Source organism: Tyto alba, unplaced genomic scaffold (assembly GCF_018691265.1).
Source record: "Tyto alba isolate M040663 unplaced genomic scaffold, T.alba_DEE_v4.0 Super-Scaffold_3, whole genome shotgun sequence".
In the NCBI taxonomy this organism is placed as follows: Eukaryota; Metazoa; Chordata; class Aves; order Strigiformes; family Tytonidae; genus Tyto; species Tyto alba.
The window spans coordinates 5,518,472-5,539,192 of record NW_024881304.1 but is presented as its reverse complement, the minus strand read 5'-3'; the positions used below and the strand labels follow the sequence as shown (position 1 = coordinate 5,539,192).

The window sequence follows — 20,721 nt, the reverse complement described above, 5'->3', positions numbered from 1 at the left end:
ATAGAATGATACGCATTTTAAAAAATAATATCTGCTTTGCAATACTTCCTTCTCTTACTAGAGTTTGTGCTTTGGCTAGCAGACAGATACTTAAAGGAACACTGATGCATTTTTTCAGGTGTGAGTTTGCACTGTGGAATTTAAGTAGTTTAAGACTCTGCATACAGAATCTACTGTATGCAGCCACTTCATTTGCATTGCTACTGTTTTTTCTTCACTTAATTCCTTCACTTTAAAAAGCAGTTGTTATTTGTCGTAAAAGACCACATCCTTATGGTGCATAAATCAGCATAGTTTAATTTAATGGAATTATTTACATAAAGATTTAGCCTGTTGATTTTAATATGCAATATTAATAGGAAAAGCTCTGATTGATTGTTTTCTTTTCTTTGTTTACCAGTTACTCTATATAATTTCATGTAAGATTTTGGTGTGTAAAATAATAATGTAAGAAAAAGGATAATGATTTTCTAGAAATGCTAATATCTAAGGAAATGAAATTGTGGGAGGTGACAGAATCATAAATTGAGAAGGAAGACAAAGGAACTAGGGTTTCAGAAAAGGATGTGAAGCAACATCACATTGGGCAATGTTGAAAAAGTGGTGACAGACAAAGTACACATATGAAATATGTGAGATAGTGGGAAGGTCAGGATCACAGGACAAACCTGGAGTTTTTAGATGCTACAGCACTTATACCCAGACTTGTAGGTTATCTTCATTGTAGTCTTTATAAAGTACAAAAAAGTTTTTGCCTTTGTCTTTTTTTGTACTGACATCAGGAGATCTCATTGAATCATGACTGCTTGTCTTCCACACCACTTAAGATATAGCAAAGTGAAAATGTTTGCACATCTGCTGGAGACAGAAATTTATTTCATGCTTGTTTAATTTCTTTTACACACTAATAGATAATGCAGAATTTTAAAAAAGCAAATATACCTGGGTCTAAAAACATATTTAGAAAGTTGTGTGGTTTCTTGTTATGCCTTTCATATTTTTGATACTATTTTTTTTAAATTAAAATTTATAGTACATTTTCACTGTTATACTTTATTTTAATAGAGCACCAGCTAAAAGCATGATTATTCAACATATCTTTCATGGTTTGTTTGTGTCTTTTTGTTTGTTTGTTTGTGCTTTTTATTATTTTTATTTGAGAGCTCTAACACATTTTTAAACTTGTGGCAATTTGTGGGTCTTGTAGCTTGAACTTTATTCTAACCAGATTCTGTTTCTAAAACACAAAGAACATACCTGCAATTAAAATTGATTGCCTTTTTATTTTGTTGATTATTTCTCAGGGTGTGGGTTATGTCATGGAAAAGCGGGAAGAATTTCTAGGAGAGATTAAGCGTCTGTGATGTTCACACGGGTCTTGTATAAAGCATGTAATGGAATTCAGATTGGCTGCAGATCTACATTTTGTCTTTATATCTTGTAGACAGATTTTCCCATTGTTCTTTTTGTATACATTTTTGTCTCAGTTGCCATACTTGCTTACATGTTCTGGCAAGGGATGAAGGAAGGTGGTTTACTTCCAAGAAAAAGTTTTCTCTAGCAGTTTCTTAACTGCACTCTACGTTTTCTTGACATCTGATTTTTGTATGTTCCTTTTCTTATTTTTATATTTTCAGACTGTGAAGGTGGTTGTTTTTAGGGCTAGTATGGATTCTTGATTTTACACAGTAGCTCAGGGGTGGCTAGTCAAGTACCTTAACCAGCTAGACAAACATACTGAGATTTATAAAGAGAAATAAGGAATAAGTATGCTAGAATGTGCATACTGACTATAGTTGGAAGAAACATTTTTAAATTTAATTTTTAAGGATACACATACAATATATCCTTCCAGCCAGCCCTTCTAGATTTTTTGCATCCCAAATGTCTATTGGGATGCAAGTGATAGGAGAGAATGAAAAGAGCTCTTCTAGTACTTCTTGGTTGTTGCAGAATTGAAACTTGAATTTTAAAGAAAAATATCTAGACCTTAAAGTCATCAAGAAAACTTACCAAATATAAAGGAAGTGTGGTTTCTCTGATTTATGCAGATGCACTGAGGTGTTTTATTTCACATAATCCTTGTAAGATGTTGTACCCGAACTCATCTGGTGACCAGTGTTATTTCACATGACTTTAATAATAATAGTTATGTCACCTAATTCACCATCCTTTAGCATCATTCTGTGTATAGTCCAGCGCTTTGTTCAGATTCATATACTCTAAATCCACCACACTTTTTTGTTCTGCGGCTACCCCTCCCATTTATCTTTGTGGAAAGGGAAGAATATTCACAATTCCATGACATTTACTGATGAACCTTAAAATCATTTAAATTCAGAAGCTCTGTCTTAGTGACCGGGTTTCTGCTCTTTCTCCTAGGATACTCTTTTACAATCTCACAGAGCTTTCACTCTGTGGAATTTTTTATAATGTTTTCCCCAGATTTCTCTAAAAGTAAATCTCTTTGGCTTGGCTTTCCTAGTACCTGAGAATTCCATATGAGCTGCCAGGGAGGAGAAAAGGATTGAGGGGACAGGGGGCAGCAACTCATTTTCAAGAAGAGTAAGGTTAAAATTCCACTTCTCTGTTTTTCTCTCCTTACTAAGATGCCTGATTTTACTTATCAGGCTCCTATAAAACCTTGATTCACTCTGGGCAATGATAAGTCACAAGAATCATGCTGCTGAAAGGAATAGGCTACTGAATTGAATTTATACTTTTATGAACATCTTTTTTCCTATGCATTTTTGCTGTCCTGCCAGACTTGCCTCACACAGGATAAATTCCTTTGAACTTGTGAGGCCCATGGTAAAGTTATAGGCCGAATCATTGTGTATAATCTTTAAGTTTCCTTTTAACTTCTTCAACAGCAGGGCAATCATTCTTAAGACAGGGTACATTAAATTATAAGAAACTTGAAGTTGTGAGTATAAAAAGTCTGAATCTTAATTCTCTTCCAGATTTTATAGGTTTCTGAGCTGTTATATCATAGTCATTCACACCTCTTATATTTCAAGTGCAACTATGAATTGAAAATTAAATTAATGATCTTACCATTTATTCCCCCATTACAGATTGACCAACTGAAACAAGAACTCTCAAAGAAAGAATCAGAACTTCTTGCCTTACAAACTAAGCTTGAAACCCTTAGCAATCAAAATTCAGATTGCAAGCAACACATTGAAGTGCTTAAAGAGTCACTTACTGCCAAAGAACAGAGAGCTGCCATACTTCAAACGGAGGTATCGTATCTTCTAATCATACAATGCAATAGAAATATTTTCTTAGTAGCATGTGTCAAGGTGATGATGTGTATGTTACAAGTCTGTGTAAAAGGCAATTTGTTAAAGAATAGTGAAATAATTTAAAACTCTTTCAATGCCAATATATTCAGTATATATTTTTTAGTAGTACACCTCATTCTAGATTTTTTTTAGAAGCACCTATGACTGAATTTTAAGAAAATGTTTCTGCCTAATTCTCATTGGCTTCAATGGGGGGAGCTGGGCCTTAATGACTTGATTGTTGTGATTTCATTCCTTGTTTCTTCATCTATTTGTTGACTGAATTTTCCTTTTTCGTTCTTCTGGCTTGATGATTCTTTTCTACTATGTATTTCTGTTCTGAAGAGTGAAGCTACTATTTTGTATTTTGAAGGGATCTGTTGGAGGGTGCATGATATTAATCTGTGGCTTAATTGTTTTAAGTGCAATCAACACTTTAAAATATTAATAACTCCAGTTTTTGAAACAGGCCAGTGCATTAGTTATGTATGTATCTACAAATTCAGATCATAAAAATATGGGTGGTGGAATATATGGTTGAGATGGTTGTCACATTTGAAGGAATATGTAAATCCAGTGTTAAAAATGTCCATTGGTTCATTTCCTGGTGTTTTAAAAAGTTCATGGACTTGGAGCACACAGTACTGATTAGATTGTTTCCTATTATAACTTCTTCACTTTATTTTTAATGTGTGTACCCCTTTCAAGAATCAGAAATACCTGTGAATTTCAGTCGTACAGTACAAATAGTTTGTATTCAGAGAAGTATATTATTTAATGTATACAGGAATCTTACAGAATATTTCAAATTTCTAGCTAATAAGGCTGTAGGAGAGAAAGCAGCTTAAACTCATCATTCTCATGGAAGCAGGAAATAAATATTTCTAAGATTCTGATGATCCCTCTGTTCTGTGTGTCTTATCCTCTGTACATTAAGAAGATACAGATGAAATCTTGGAATTTGCAGCTTGTGTTTAATGGGCCAGCCAGCATATGTATATAATGCAAAATAATCATAATAGAACAAGGATAAAAACTCCAGCAATTTTGGCAGATCTTATTCTAGCTTTCGAGTAGTAAAGATCACATGTTCTAAACCTTTGTGTGTGCAAATTTGTTTTGCAAGGTTTGTATTACCTGTCATGCTACTGAGGGTGGTGATGAATTCCATTAGCTCTCCAGTAATTTGATTTCCTAATTCATTATCAGACCGATATGTATTCAAGGCATTACAGCCTTATGGCTGGCAGATGGGCAGTGGTAAAAAGAACTGAATCTACAGTGCTCTTGATGCTGGGCTACTGGGATTGTGCAGTCTTGGAGGACAACCAGTTGGTTTCTGACATGTTCAATTCCTTCTTGTCCCAGTTTCTACATAAGGCAGTTGAGCTTGAACCTTTAACATGAGGCAATTTAAGTTAAAATTGGATGTATTTGTCTGTTGGTGTGCAGGTGACAATCAGTTGTATAGTGTCTGCTTATTGTTAGTCTCTCAGGGAAAACAAATGAAAAATTAATGTTAAAATGGTCAGAAAGGTAGCTTGATAGAAGGAATGCTCTACAATAGAGAATGAATCCCTTTTGTTTGGCCTAATATCATGCTATTTGTGATATTTCATACAAATAATGAGATTCTTCCAGCTTTCAGTGAAAAAAATATATCCGTTTAGGTATAGGATTAATGAAACATATGTTCAATATAATTTCTATTCAGTGGAAGAGATAAATTCCTGGTCTTGATTATTTATTTTAATTAACCCTTCACTTCCATATAATCTAAAACATCATGATGACAAGCCTTGGTTTGTTTCTGAGTGAAATAACACTGTAAACTAGATGGGTCATTGCAGGTATGAGACTTAAAAATGAATCAAAACAACTCATAAATGACCTTGCAGTGTATCCTGGTTCTAGACAGTTAAGGCTTCTTCTGCATGGACTTGCTAAATCAATTGAGCCTGAATTTTTTTGTCAATGAATCTTCAGAAACTGTGGTTTTTATTTCATATTCAGCCTTCAGTAATTATATTAACTCAGAAATTGATGAAGCTCTGAAACACTGCAAACTATTTTATATTCCCCATAGAAATCTAGGTGATTTCCATTTTCTGCTTTGAGTAGGGTGTAGGTCATGATTTTATCATATAACAGTTTTTTGAGTTTCTTTATCGTTTTAAGATACCTTTGTAAAGGGAACTGTAGAAAGTTGGTAGATAATGTCTACCTCTATTGGAAGTAATTTTAGTTAAAATTTTCTGTAATTGTTCATGTACAGGAGGCTTTTGGCAGAATGGTTGCATTAATGTAACTTTTTTCCAGACATCATATGGAAATAAATGTCTCTGGGTATTGGGTTAATACCAGACTTCATTTTGGGATGTGATACATCTCAAGATACATTAGAAGCAACACAAAGAAAACAAGTTCCAATTCCAGTTATACACATGTATTGATGCAGCCATTATTTGAAATGGTTTACCAAATAGTTTTGATCTAATAGGAGATTTAAAATGGGAAGTAACTTCACTTGCCTTGAAATTTCTTTTATTTACTTTGGAAAAGATAGCTCTATAGGATGTGCTCTTATATGCACCATTTACCTATGAGGCAGAGACTTTAAATAACTCGTGTTAAGCTTTAAATTATGTCGGCAATTCACCTGATCTCAAAATACTGTAATAATGTGCACAATTTGGACATATTAATTGCATCTAATTTTTTATCCATTTAAGATGCAATGAATGTTTTATTACTTTCCTGTACTTTATGGTGGAGATGCAGCACATCTCAAATCTGCTATAAAAGATCTTTTATGTTATGTAGGTAGAAATAAAGCACACTGTGTACCCATTAGTTTCTCAAGCCAGGATTTACCAGGAAAGAACTGTACTTTGGTTTTTATTTTAAAGTGTCAGGGTTGCTGTAGCCATGTCACAGGCTGTACAACTTTCCATCTAGATGATTAGATATTCAGGGCTCAGAAATGAAGATCAGTTTCTGGAGTTAGATAATATCAAGGGTCACAAAAGATATGTGGTTAATCTGAACATACTTTGTACCTCTTTTGAATAGACTTTGAATCAAGAACTCCTTAAAACTACTGACCTATCCAGTCTTTCTCCTGGAGTAAAGTCTTATAGCAGCTTTCAGCTAGCCATAAGAAATACTCTCATATAACCAAACACAGGATTTGTCTAAATTGCGGTGTAACTATGTGAGCCTGTTACTTGCTTTCTCTAACAGTCATGAAAAAAAGTGACAGATCTACTGTGTCCAAGCAATTTCACCCTTTAGAAAATAAGGTTCTTCAAGGCTGACATGCATGTTCTAATGATGTTCTATTGGTACATATTATTAAGACTCTCAGTGTCTTGGCACATTCCTTACCACCCTGCTGTATGCTAGAGAATTTTTTGGGTTAAAAATGATTGTCAGGATGTCTCTTCTCCACAAACGATAATGTTACAATTTCCAGACAGGGTTTGCAGTTTACTGGGGAGGGAGTCTGATAAGCTGTGGGTGTTCTGGAGAAATGTGATGGAGCTCCAAGGAACACAAAAACTGGACAGCAGCTGAATTCGTAGATTGCTACATCTACTCCTTTAGGCCAAGGTCCTTGTTTCTTATCAATATATAGACAAAGCCAGAAGGAATACATCCTTAACGTAAGCGAAAAGAAGGCACCTCAATAAAAATTAATTGCTGAGGCTATAGACTACTCTCATTGGACGCTGTAAGTTTGAGTGTTATTAGAGCTGATCTTGTTCTTAGTCTTAGCTATTAGATGGTTGAAAGCAGGCTATTTGTGCTGCTTGCAGTTTTTCTTATTCAGGTTGGAAACACCTAATTTTTTCTTATATTTATTTTGCCTGCTTATTTGCCCTTAATATATTTTGATTGACCAGGGGGCCAATATGTGGCAATAAGAATTAAGTAATTTTTTTGTTTGTTTCATTGTATGCTTCATTGTATGCTTCAATTGACAAATTCATGCCTTCAGGCTGCATTCTCCTGTTACATCCTGTACAAGCTAAATATGATGCAACAAGACAGAAAAATTAAAAATTATGCCTTTGATTAAAATTTTCCTGAACTCCCTTTATACCTACTCTTAGTTTTATGGAGAGACTTTTTGGTAATCACTTTGCAAATATCAACTTCATATAACTCAACAATGTCTGTCTTCAGTACTCAGAAATATCCTGTTTTTCAAAAGGTCATTTTACTTATCACCTTAATCTTTAGTTTGGAGAACTCTGGGGGAGTAGAGGGAATGTTTATATCTCATATGAATCTTTGCTGAAAATGTTACATTTCATTATGTGTGAGAGAGTCATTGTGGGATAATTCCAAGTATCAGTAGAGGCCATTGATGTTTTGTTTCTGGTGTAGATATTAGGCTGTGTTAAATTAAATAACAAAACAACAGATAATCAAAAGTTCCACTAATGAAGCTCATACATTTCCTGCAGAAAGTTCAATCCCTGCAACAAGAGACCCATGAAAAGATAGAGAGGCTTTCTATGCCCTAAAACCAGGATCCTTCTTACCAAATACCTGAAAATGAGCAAGTGTCATTTACGTGGTGATCAAGCATGTGGCCTGCCAGTGTAGATGGATGAGGAATAAAAATGCTGCTTTGCTAGCTTTGCTCTGAGACCTGGGTTTTAAGCTGAATAAGCTAATGCCTAGACTGTGCTGTGGTAGCAATCCAGCAATGATTCTAGACATAGCAGGTTTTGTTTTCTGCAACCAGGAATTGGGAAAAGATTTTGTTTGCCTAAAGCAACTGAATCTTCTATCTCCAGGCCTCAGGTCTTATCTAAGGGGAGGGCAATAGCTTCCAGCAGCAGCTGCAGGAAGATGCAGGGCAAATGGCAGCCCTCCAGCAGGTGGAAATCATTATGGAAAGAACTTTGTACTGTACAAGCTATTATTGGTTGTTCCCAGATGACTAATATTAATAACATTCTGGCATTTATTAAGCCACACACCTTTCTTCCTGCACGTCCACATTGTCTATTTGTAGAATAGAGAGTTTTTGTTAGTTATCACTGTAGAATTTTATGCTGTCGAAAGCATGCTCATAACCTGCCTTGAGGGCTTCTTTCTAGAGGTGAAAGTAACCATCAAAGGCCAATTCTAATCCTGAGCTGAGTTGGGCATTCATGGTTACAGTGTCAACTTCCTGCCTAAATAGGATTACTTTGTAATCACCTTGTAATTAAATCAGTTTAGTAAATCCCATAATAAAAGAAATCCTCAACAGGATCTCAGTTACTTCATAAAAGTCTTTTATTATTATTAGTTTAATAACGCACTCTGCAGATTATCTTAAGGTTTTGGAGACAGGAACTGAATATGGTGCAATAGGATGTCATTCACAGAATAACAGGATAGTTGAGGTTGGAAGGAGGGAGCTCTGGACGTCATCTGGTCCAACCTCCCTGCTCAAGCAGGGCCACCTAGAGCTGGTTGTCCAGGACCACGTCCAGATGACTTTTACAGATATCCACAATCTCCCTGGGCAACATGTGCCAGTGCTCAATCATCCTCACAGTAATGTTTCCTGATGTTCAGAGAGAACCTCCCGTGTTTCAGTTTGTGCCCATTGCCTCTTGTCCTGCCACTGCGCACCACTGAAAAGAGCCTGGCTCTGTCTTCTTTACATCCTTCCTTCAGGTATTTATAGACAGTGATAAGACGCCCCCTTCTCTTTTCTAGGATAAACAGTCCCAGCTCTCTCAGGCTTTTGTCATAAGAGGGACGCTCCAATTCTTTAATAAAGCCCTTAATCTCTTAATTTCTTTGTGGCCCTTCACCAAACTCTCTCCGGTGTGTCCATGTCCCTCTTGTACTGAGGCGTCCAGAACTGCACACAGTACCCCAGGTGTGGCCTGGCTAGTGATGAATAGAGGGAAAGGATCACCTCCCTCAACCTTCTGGCAACACCCCTCCTAATGCAGCCTGGGATACTGTTTGCTTTTTTGCTGCAAGAGCACATTGCTGGTGTTCATCATGGTGTCCACCAGAACCACAATAGGTCCTTTTCTGCAAATCTACTTTCCAGCTGGGTGGACTCCAGCATATACAGGTGCAGGGAGTTGTTCCTCCCCAGGTGCAGGACTTTACATTTCCTTTCCCTGAACTTCATGAGGTTCCTGTCAGCCCATTTCTCCAGATGGTTGAGGTCCCTCTGAACAGCAGCATGACCCTCTTGTGTATCAGCTACTCTTCCCAGTTTTGTACCATCAGCAAACTTGCTGAAATTACACACTGTCCCATCATCCAGATCACTAATGAAGATGTTTAACAGGACTGGCTGCAGTATTGACCCCTGGAGTAAAATATTGGTTCTGCCTGATACTCCTCCATCTCCCTCCATGATTCTTGCAAGGCAAGTCTAATAAGGGCAGAAGGCTTAGAAGTAATCTCTTGGTATTAATTATTGTTTCTGGTAGTTCAAGTATCCCTGTAAGTTCATTAATTTCACTTTCTTTGCTGGTGATTTCTGTCAGTGTTTGTTATTCAGTAGAGTTCTGTATCATTTCAAGTCTGGAATTTTCATTATGTCTTAGCAAAATTAGTTCAGAAAATATTACTACTTTAAAAATGCAGTTTAAGCTCATTCTTACATAGTTAATTTAAATGGTCATAAATGAATTGTAAGCAGAATTATAATAATTCTTAATCTCTGCAGAGTACTGACTGCTATTGAGAGGCATGAATAGTGTATCTGTTTATTCAGATGTATGTTTTACATGTGTTATAGCAGATCATCATAAATGAGAGGACATCTGGATTTTTTTGATGAGTATAGTTAATTTCGTTCAAACAATGATAATTGGATCAGATTTCAGGTACAATGACACTTTGACACATGGTGTGAGAAAACTTAAAACAAACAGTAAGTAAGTTAAGGCTTGATCTAAACATGATGTGCTTTTTTCATGGTGTTTCTGTTGACTCAGTGATGTCAGTGTTTTGGAGGTTTTTTTATAGGTGTATTTGACTTAAAAAGCTAGCTTTTATTGACAGCTGAAACAAAAAGATATAGTACTATAAAGCAATAACTATCATGGTGGCCAGAGTTGGGAGGTCTGAAAATGGTTTATTGCCAGTAGGAAAAATGTTTGGAACCAGTACTTAGAAGGTTCACCACCTCTGCTACGTGCATTTCATTTTGTTCCATTTTTAAGGGTATATATGATAATAGTGCCAAACTATGCAAACTTTTCCTACTCTAATGTACGTAGACTTTGTTTTGATTATCTCTTTATTAATGATGTGAAAACCCTGAGATCAGATAAAAATGAGCCAAGGTCAGGCTACTCCAGCTACAGAACACTGAAATTGTCACTGTGTTTCATAGAGAATTGTTAAAAGGAAGAATATTAGACTTGCTGAGATTTTCCTTGCTGATGTGAAAAAGCTATAGATGTTAATTTAAATGAAGCCTTGTACTGTTACTCTAAAGAGGTTAAACAGCATGAGTGATCCTTTTTGATGATTTAAAAAGATGAGGTGCTACCATTTGTGTACTTTAAAAAGTGGTAGTTGAGACTATATTTGCAATGACTGGCACTTAACTACTGCTCTTAGCTTCAGGAAAAAAACCTTACATAAATGAATGTAAACAAATTCATTTCATCTGGGTAGCTCAGCGGAGAAAAACATTAATTTTGTAAGCACTTCTGACACAAACATACTTAGCACTTTATTAGTTAGTGTATCATTGCTTTAGATAACACACTCGCAAAACCTTTGAAGGTTAATGACCTGTGAAATAAGTAATTGTCTACAAAAAAATTTTGCAAATTGTGAGCATAGTCCTGTCAAATGGAAAAAATGGATTACAAAAATAGGTGAAGTCTGTACTGTAACTGAAGACTGATGTGTTTAGCATACAAGTATTAATATAGAAAACCTAATAAAAATGAAGAGGAGAGGTGATTATAGTAGGTATTTATTGCAATCTGTTTTTTCTTTTAAAGAAATTTGTTTATAGAGAAGGGCTGTGAAATGATTGACTTCTTGGCAGTTCATAGTTTGCATAAAGAGCAAATAAAAGCAGACAGCACAAAATTCTTGGAACAAAACTGAAAATGCTTTATTTTTCTTTCTATTACAATGCTGATATTTGATATTGCTTGAAATGTAAATCTGCTTTTAATTTTACAATAATAATGGTATAACTATGGTTATTTCACTCACATTTTTATTTTTCTAAGTTAGAGTTTTGCTTTGAGATTGTATTTTTCTATTATTTTGTGTTTTTTCTTGTTTCAGATCAGGCTGGGCCAGATATTTCAGTGTGGTCTCTTTGCTGTACTGCCTGTGTACTGTTCTGGTAGATCCGATATGCGTGCAAAGGAAAGATCACCCACTGTAAAAAGCACTATTCTGGAGGCTTGTGTAGCATTTACACTCTCTGTCACTCCACAGCTGTTCATAGCTTTCTTGATGGTGTGTTGCATATTTTATACAGAGCTTTATCTCAGGTGGAATTTACCAGACATTTCACTTTTTCTACAGTCTGCATGTTTTGTGTGCCCGTGACAGTTTAGGAGAGAGGATCATAGTGGCAAGGCAGTAAATATGAAGAGTTAAACTGAAAGAACACTTAGATTAGCAAAATGCTATATTTAAACAGAATTAAACTGTGAAGCAGAGCATTTTTTTGTCTATTGGAGGATTTCAAGACTTGACTGTTTAAAGGCACATCAAACAGCATAGTCTGATTTCAGTGTTCTCTGTGCTTTGAGCAGAAGGTTGGACTAGTGACCTACTGAGACCCATTCCAACCTCAGTGACTACAGTACTACAAATGAAGCTTTTTCAAATACATTATAGGTATTACTGTCCCAAAGATGTGTTTTTTCTGCTTTGTGAGTTAGATACTAGCATTCATTTACCCACAGAAATATTAAATATTGATTGATTTGCTTGCACACACACACACACCCACACACACCCACACACCCCCACCCCATTGAATCCATTCTTATCAGTAGCTTTTTTTCTCTTTATTTTGAGGACACCGTTATTTTTTATTTCTTAAAAAATTGAAATGGAATTGCCTGAGGGAAAAGTGTCTGAAGGAGTAGAGAGTTGCATTTGCAGGGTCTCTGGAGAGTAGTGCCCAGAAACAGGAAAACAGATAAAAAGAAAACGGGAAAGATGAAAGTACAAAGATAAGGGTTGTATACTTGATGTGTAAAGACTTTATGAAAGTTGTTTGGGACAAATAGTTTATTGAATGTTGGATTTATCTTACTGTCAAAACACTTCTCATTTTAATATATTTTATTATTTTAGTTAATTAAATTGATAAATTTGTGTTTTTTGCGCCCCCCCATTCTTAAATGTACAGATAATTACCTTGTTGCTGTTTAAACCAATATTCAATTAGACAGCTTTAATGGGTTTTTATAACCGAGCAAAATTCACTGTGATCAGATGAATTAAGCTTCAATTAGACTTGATTCTAGTGGATGGAAATAATTAGAAAAATATTAGTCCTGTTATCTACTAATTTAAAACCTTTGCGCTAGCTTGAGATTTTTTGAGAGGAACTTTCATAGGATTGCTTCAGAAATTATTCTAATTATTCTTTTTATACTTTAACTATTGCTTATATTGTGATTAAGTCTGAAGGGGCCCAGTTATGATCCTAGTGCATTGGCACTGTACACAAAGAAATGCAAATTAAAAACCCACCTCAAAACAGTATTGAAATTTCACCAGCTAGATGCAAAACCAAAGAATGTTGTAATGAGCATAATAACTAGTGGACATAACCCCCCAGTCTGAAGCTGTTGATGATGATTTGCAAATACTGCTGTAATCATGAAGTGTGAGGAGAAGTTACTGAAGTAGTTCCAAATATTTTTGGTTTTTATGCTTAAGAAACAACTGGGGAGAAAGGGCTAAAGGCACTTAAAGGAAGACATGTATTGAGTAGTCTGGGTGAAGAAGGACAGGGGCCATGGTCTGGTGAATAAGCCATGAATGGCCTTAAGGTCAAAGGCAAGCAGCTTCCATATTTATAAAAGTGAGACAGGGAAAGGGCAATAGTGGTTGGCCTTTTGTGTCTGCTGTCTTGGGGTAAAAATGAAAGAAGATAGCAAATTGTCAATGAGCATGACCCTTGTGTAGGGTACATGCAGCCAGGTAAAATTTTGCTGTACAAAGGTAGGGACAGGGTAGGCTTTTTTGCTTCTTGCATAGTACCAGTGTAAGGGTTGTGTTTTGTTTTGGTGTTTTGTCTTTATTCTTTTTTTAATAAGTTTTAAAAGTATGGGTGTTAAGAATGCAGTGCAGGGATATCATGAAAGACAGTTCAGCCTTTGTGCTGGCACTAAGGCCAGAGACGGCAAACTGTGTCTTTTTTTAATTAGTGATTCAGTTTGGGAGCATCCTTGTTCAGTGAAGAGATCTGCTCTTCCTAACAGAGGTAACAGGGTTCTTGGCTCACAATTGCTCTTAATCCCAACACTCAAGCCTGTTGTAGTGCAAAGATACATTCTTAGTCTGCCCTGAATCTCTGCAGAGGAAAAATCCATGCATGCAGCAGAAGCAGAATTTCATTAAATAGGAGATATGGCGCATTTGTAATAAAATGCTTCTGCAGCCATGGTTGTCCAGAAATTTTTGGAGATGTTCATACTGACAGTAGACCTCAGATGGCTTTTTGATTCGTTTTGTGGTAGGATTCGGAATCAAATTTTCCTTATAGCTATGTGGTGGTGTGGTTTGTTTAGTGGTTTTTTTTTTTTTTTCCCCTGTCCCCCTCCCCCTTGTTTAACTTTTATAAGGAAAGAAATCTCTAGGTCTTGGTATCACAGTGCAAAATGAAAGTAAGAATCTAAGCTTGTGAAAGATCGATGGTTTTACAGGTGACCTGCTAGTATTTAGGGAAACCTCCAATGAAGATCAACTACATTTCCTGTCCCAAGTGATAACATATTATACTTACATAATACTTGAAATTTCTCCAATACTTTCCATACTTAAAATCATTAAGTAACGCAGTCTGTGAGAAATTTTGAAAGAATTGTTATAGGTAAAAAATATTTACAAATTATCTCCTTCAGAAGAAGCAGCAGCTGCATTTTTCTCCTGAATAATTAGATTCTGTCATTATTTGGTATATTTTCAATGAGCTGGTATGGTAAACTTAATGGAATTCCAGTTTTGTTGCTTCCATTTTTGTTTTCTACTAAAGTGAAAGCTGCTTTTTAATTTTATAAATTAGACAAAATAGAAACCCAGACGGAAATGTACTGTTTAATTTAGACAAGCAAAGGATAATACATGTGTAGCAAAAGATGTCTTTCTGAAGTAGATTTGCTAATTCACAGCTCTACCATGGTAAGTCATGGCAGTTAAGTTGTGTAGCCTTAAGGCTTTAGTAAATAAAAATCCTCGTGGACCGCTGGCTGGCAGAAACACGTGGGAACAATCATCTTAGTTTCCAGTTGTTGCAGGGAGCAATTGCAGTTGTGCACAGTGACCTATGAAAATAGTGGTCTGACACTTAAAAAGAAGCTGGGCTAAACAACTACTGTGCATGATAGCACCTAGTTAAATAAGGATATTAATGTCCTTAGAGCAAAAATTTATAAAGATACATAGTTAATGAGAAGGCTGTGAATTTAATTTAATTAAAATACAAAATGTTCTCAAAGGCAGGATGCTAAGTAACATTTGTTGGCCTTGACTAGGTAAAAAGTGCTTGTAACAAAGTTCTGAAATCATCTGTCTCCTCTGAAAAATGTTCTTTTTAGATCTTTGGTCATGTAAGTGGTTAACAATGTAAACTGTTCAGCTACTTGTCTGTGGTGCAGTTCTCCATTTGTTTGATTCTTTGATTCTTTTCCTGTGATTATTTTAATGTATGGCATTAGAACTTAAATCATAGCTCTTCAAACAAATCTTTGCATTTGTTTTTCCTGTACAGAATCATATACCTTCCCCCTGCTAATGTCAGTTATGTTTTTTCTATGCAGTAAAATTTGTAATGCAGTAATATGTTAAAAAAAAGCATTATGTGACATTAAGAAGCTTGAATCTATTTAATTGCCCTTGGTTATCATCCATTCTGTGAAATACAAAGAGGAAAGGCTTTGAGTTGTTTCCTCTGTACTTCTCTGTTGAATGTGCACTCTTTCTCACACAGAAGATTCATTTTTTCCTATGATTCTCAATGTTAATTTCCATATTTTTGAGAAGTGTGGGATGTATGAAGCGATGAGAATGCTAGGGTTTGCCGATGTTGTTACAGACACCATGTATTGTAGGTTTCTTGCTCTTACATGATCATACTTTTCCTACCTGTGTCCATTCCACCAGCTGTAATTGTTTAAAGACACTGCGTGCATCCTGATGAATTTCTACTGTATACTCATTGCCACAGATCTGTCTCTGTTTTTGAAAGATTCTTGCTTAACAGCAACTGTGAATATTTTCAGTACGACAACATTTTTAGTTTTACAGAAGAAACTGTATAAGCAGTACCCTGATAGGAAAAATAAAAATTTAGAAAAGTGGAAAAAAAATGTTTTAAAAATGCAGACAAATGTTTCTGATGCATTTGAAGGAATAACAGTTACAAGAGAAGGAAAGGAGAGTAGATTTTTGTCAAGTATTAATAATAATCTAAAGCTTCATGAAGAAAATAGGGTGTTCTACAGAATCATCAGGAAATGAGTGACAAAGGAGCATGGAACTGTGGAGAGAGATTGCAGAAGATACTGCTGCTTAAGAGCTCTGGGATAGGAACATCGGTGCTGGCGTAGGGAGCTGCTTAAATATTGTCTCAGCCAGTAGAGTTCTGCTATGATTAGGGTTAGAAATTTATTTAAGTATTGTAGAACTAAGCCCTTACAAGATAAAATCAGGGAGTTAGAAGTCAAGTATTTAGCGAGTTTTGAAAATGTTGATACTAGTGTAAAGTTGGATTGAGAAGTAGATCGGAATAGAATAAAAGGGATAAGGATGCTTTGGTTTCTCTTTTTGTAGGAATTCTTTGGCTGCCTGTTTTAACATTGCCTTTGCCAGGTTCCATTCTACTTCTGTCTTTCAGTGGAAGTAAGTTTGATGCAAGCAAGGTGCACATCATATACTATTACCAGAGTTGGCTAGAAATAGGATGAAACAATTCTGCAAATACTGCATTTATGAAGATTATTTTCTTTCTCACTTCCCTTTGATTTTGTCTTTCAAATTCTTCCTCAGGTCAAACAAGCATAACAGCTGTTTCTTTTCTTTAAAGACTATTTTCTTTCAGCTGCCCTACACTGAGATCAGGCACAAGATTTGTATAGGGTGGGAAAGGCTGAGGAGCATGTAAATAAAAAAAATTCTGGATCATGTTCGCTGCATGCTTATTTTCCCTTTTAAACTGTTTAAACTGTCGAAGTTCCAAGAATATATTTAAAATACTTTCCATTATTTTAATTACTTTTACACTGTATCATTTACTCATTGTTCTGAAAACCATTAGAGCAGCACTGAATTGGATTCTGGAAAAGATTATAGTATTCATAAATACTATAGCTGTCTTCCTATAATACCTAACTGAAATGAAAATCAGTATCTATTATATCTGCCTATTTCCTTATATTAGTAATGTTTTGCATAAATAATATTTTGCTGTTTTCCATGTATGGATTGGTTGGATTTAAAACATTTTTGTAGCAAGATTGGAGAAGGTTACTTCCTATTGTAAAATATTTACAGTGTTTTTCAGTAGTAAATTTGGAGAAACATTGAAGTTGAAATATTCTTCACTGAAGACACTAATGTTGCCTTAAAATTTAGGACAAATAATAAACTAATATGAAGAAATTTTCTGGTAGAAATTACTACCACTAGTAACAGAAGTTATTAAGATTCTTTTTCCTCACACTTCTGCAAAAAGTTTTCATGATGCCTGCCTGCCATATCCAGTCTAACCGAGGTGATTCTTTGGTCAGTTGCTTGCATGGGAAGATGGATTACAACTGGGAAGCTTTGTATTGGAAGGTCATCTTTCACCTTTAAATTTAGATACATAGCAAAATAATGTAAAAGTAAGCAGAATCCTTACAGGGCAAGGAATGAAACTGTAGAGGAAAAATTGCTCAGATATATTTGAGCTCCAGATTACGCCTCACTCATTGTTTACATGTTTCAGAACTCTAAAACATAACATAGTGCACAGTTTTAATGGACTCTGATCTATGTTGAATTTCAATCAGAATATGTATTTTGCATCTTGGTATAGTTACACATTCTTTTCTCTCTTTGAATATTTATAGCTAAATTTCTCTGCTTTATGTCAGGAGCAGTAAGGTTCCTGAGATTAGGAAGTATGAAAATAAAAGATTGAAACCTTAATTCTCTGCAATACCTTGTCAGATCCATGTTACTTAAGTTGTAATAAAGTAGGCTTTTCCCCTAATATTAATTTATTTAATTTTTGAGGCATGTGTAAATTTAATTTTACTCTTTTGGCTAGAAGAAATTCCATTTTCTTCAATAATAGACATGGATAATTACTGAGATATTTAATTGTGGAGCTGTTTCATCTTTCTATGTAGTTGATATATGAGAAAATGGCTTTTCTCATACTGAATTATTTATTTATTTTTTAGGCCAGTTTTATCTTCCCTGTAAATAAGGTCCTGGCTGACCTTTCAATATAAGGATTGGTTTGCTTCCTTGTTTATTTTGAAAAGTTGCCAGAAATTGGGGGAGGTGAAGAGAAGTTGCCTTTATTTTATCCCATTTTAGGATTTTATGCATGATTTCATAAAGTTGTGGTAAATACGATAGTACATATTTAATACAGCTTGTGGGTTTATGATTGCAACAGACTGGAAACAATTGAGAGTTGTTTTCCTAAGCATAACCATAAACATAATGAAGTTTATGCTGCCAAGTGTCAGGCCACAAATAGACTGACACATGTGTGGTCAACCTGCCCTCCGTTTCTAGGAAAAGTGCCATTGGACCAAATAAACTAAGTTTAAATCACGCAGGAAACCTTTGCCAGACTTGACCTAGACTCATATACATTGATGACTCATGGTTGTTGCCCAGCCCTGCAGCTGTGTTGGTTTATGAGCCAAGCAAAAGTTCAGGCCTATCTGCATTGAAGTGCCAGTTGCCTCTGTTATCTTTTTCTCTTCCAGCACAATTCTGTCTACTAGTGGTCTGGCAGTGGGCTAGTTTGGTTTGTGTCATCTTCTGTCATAAATTTTGAAGTAGTCTGTCACATACCTAGTGAGAGGGTAAGAAATGATGTTTGTTTTTCCTGGACCATGAACGCTTTCAGGAATTGTTAAAAAATATGAGAATGTTTTGGTACCGTGCATTTTTATAAATGATCACATTTGTATAACTGAAATCAGCTCTCATTCCTCTTCCTCTAATTATGAAGTTAAATAAAAAGGAATGATGCAGGGGAGTCAGAACAGTCACAAGTGACCTGGGAGGAACAGGGAGACCACATCTGAGCATGCAGGTATAGGGTTAAGAAAGCCAAAACCCATCTGGACTTGAATATAGTGAAAGATGTGAAGGGCAAGAAGAAAGGTTTCTACGGGCACATCAACAGCAGAAGACGAGGGAAAATCTGTGCTTGCTGATGAATGACAGTGGAGATGTGATCCTAAAGGACATGGAGAAGGTCAGGGTACTGAATGCCTTCTTCACCCTGATCTTTACTAGTAAGACTAGCCTCCAGCAATCCCGAGTCTCTGAAACCAGTGCATAAATCCAGGGCCAGGCCTCAGTGGAGGATGGTCAGATTAGGGAATATTTAAGCAAACTGGACACACGCAAGTCCCTTGGCCTTGTTGGAATGCACCTAGAAGTGCTGATGGCATCGTGTCAATTATCTTTGGAAGGTCATGGTGGTTGAGGGAGGTTTCTGAGGACTGGAAGAAAGTAAATATCACTCTTATCTTTAAGAAAGGCAAGAAGGAGAATCCAGGGAACTACAGGCTGGTAAGCTTCACATTGATCCCTGGGAAGGTCATAATAAGGAAGAAATAATCCTGGAAGGCATTTCCAAGTATATGACAGACAAGAAGGTGACTGGGAGTAACCAGCATATGAAGGAGAAATAATTAATGTCTGACCAACCTGATAGTCTTCCCATTGAGGCAATTGCCACTACCAGGGTTACACATAAGCATATGCAAGCAAGGTCCAAAGTATTAGTGTTGCTATGCAAGATTGTGATTGTGTTCTGTTTACCAAGCACTACCATTTCTTGGACTTCTCTTGCTAAATACACCACCTAGTCCTAAAATCTTGTGTAAGTGTATATTCTAATTTATGCCAATACACTACTTGTTTGCAGGCTCTCTTTCATTTTAGCTAGAGTAAATCCATTTGCAAGCTAACTCATCTTGAAAATACACTTTACCTTATTATAATAAAGATGTGAAGTCAAGAGACTGGTCTTTATTTCTGTTCACAGTGGCATAATATAGTTTATAATTATTAAAAAAACAGATTATAATTATTCTATCATTTTATTATTCTATCATTTGTTTCCTGAAAATATTAGAAATTGGGTTAAAATAAAATATATTAACAAAAAAAAAAGTGCTTATAGCTAGCTAACAAAGCATATGAATAGTAATGGCCAAATATGACTGACTATAGCAGGATGCCATGATAAAAAACAAGATTAGCCCAATTTTTCCTGTGTACAGGAAAATACTACGATTTATGAATTTCACTAATTTTCAGATTGAATGCCTGCTTCTCAAAATGCCTGATGCTTTAAACATGATTTCAGCACACTCTCAAATTCTGCTGTTATTGGCAGGTTTTGTTTTTTTTTTTTTTTTATCCTCTAGAATTTCTGGGGATATCAACTGGGAATATAGTATTTTTTTCTTGTTATTTTTACTATCAATGAACATAACACACAATTTTGTGAAAATAAAAGTACTATTTTAAATGTACCTATAAGTAAACTCTGCCTTGTATTTTATTTAAACTTTTGCTATTTTTCTGAGTGGATTGTCCCCAAGATAAGCTGTCCTTCTGATGGGTTGCTGATAGTTTGATTTGAAATTTGACATTTTTATTTGCTTATGTTGGGTTGGATAATTTTTAATCATTTTTGTTAGAGTATTTCTCTTTTGCAGTTACCGCCGTTTAAGTACACTATGTCTTGAGTGGTTCTAATGGTTTTTAGGCAAGTGGAAACCTTGGAAGATCATCTTTGTTCATCTTCATTGTGGAGAGAACAGTTACATAATAAATTCTCACCACTTACCTCATGAACAAAATCACAGGTTAGCTGGAATTTTGGGACCTTCTAATTTTCTCTTATGCAGTGCATTTCACACTCAGTCCATGCAGCTCAGTTGCTTCATGACCATTTCTGTGACTTTGGGGGAATCCTCAGGCAGGGTTGATCTGCAGG

The 20,721-nt window shown here is 35.6% G+C and overlaps 1 protein-coding gene across 16 annotated transcripts in view; it reads left to right on the top strand.

The window, feature by feature from the left end:
* Positions 1-20,721, top strand: part of ERC2 (ELKS/RAB6-interacting/CAST family member 2) — a 559,477-nt gene that overhangs the window by 166,906 nt on the left and 371,850 nt on the right. For all 16 annotated transcript variants that reach the window (XR_004405890.2, XR_004405889.2, XR_004405898.2 and 13 more), the window contains one exon: positions 3,078-3,245. Coding sequence is in view for 2 of the 16 variants with exons in the window: in XM_032984316.2 (XP_032840207.1) it covers positions 3,078-3,245 (168 nt within the window). In the remaining 14 variants the exon portion in view is untranslated. The remainder of the gene's footprint in view (positions 1-3,077; positions 3,246-20,721) is intronic.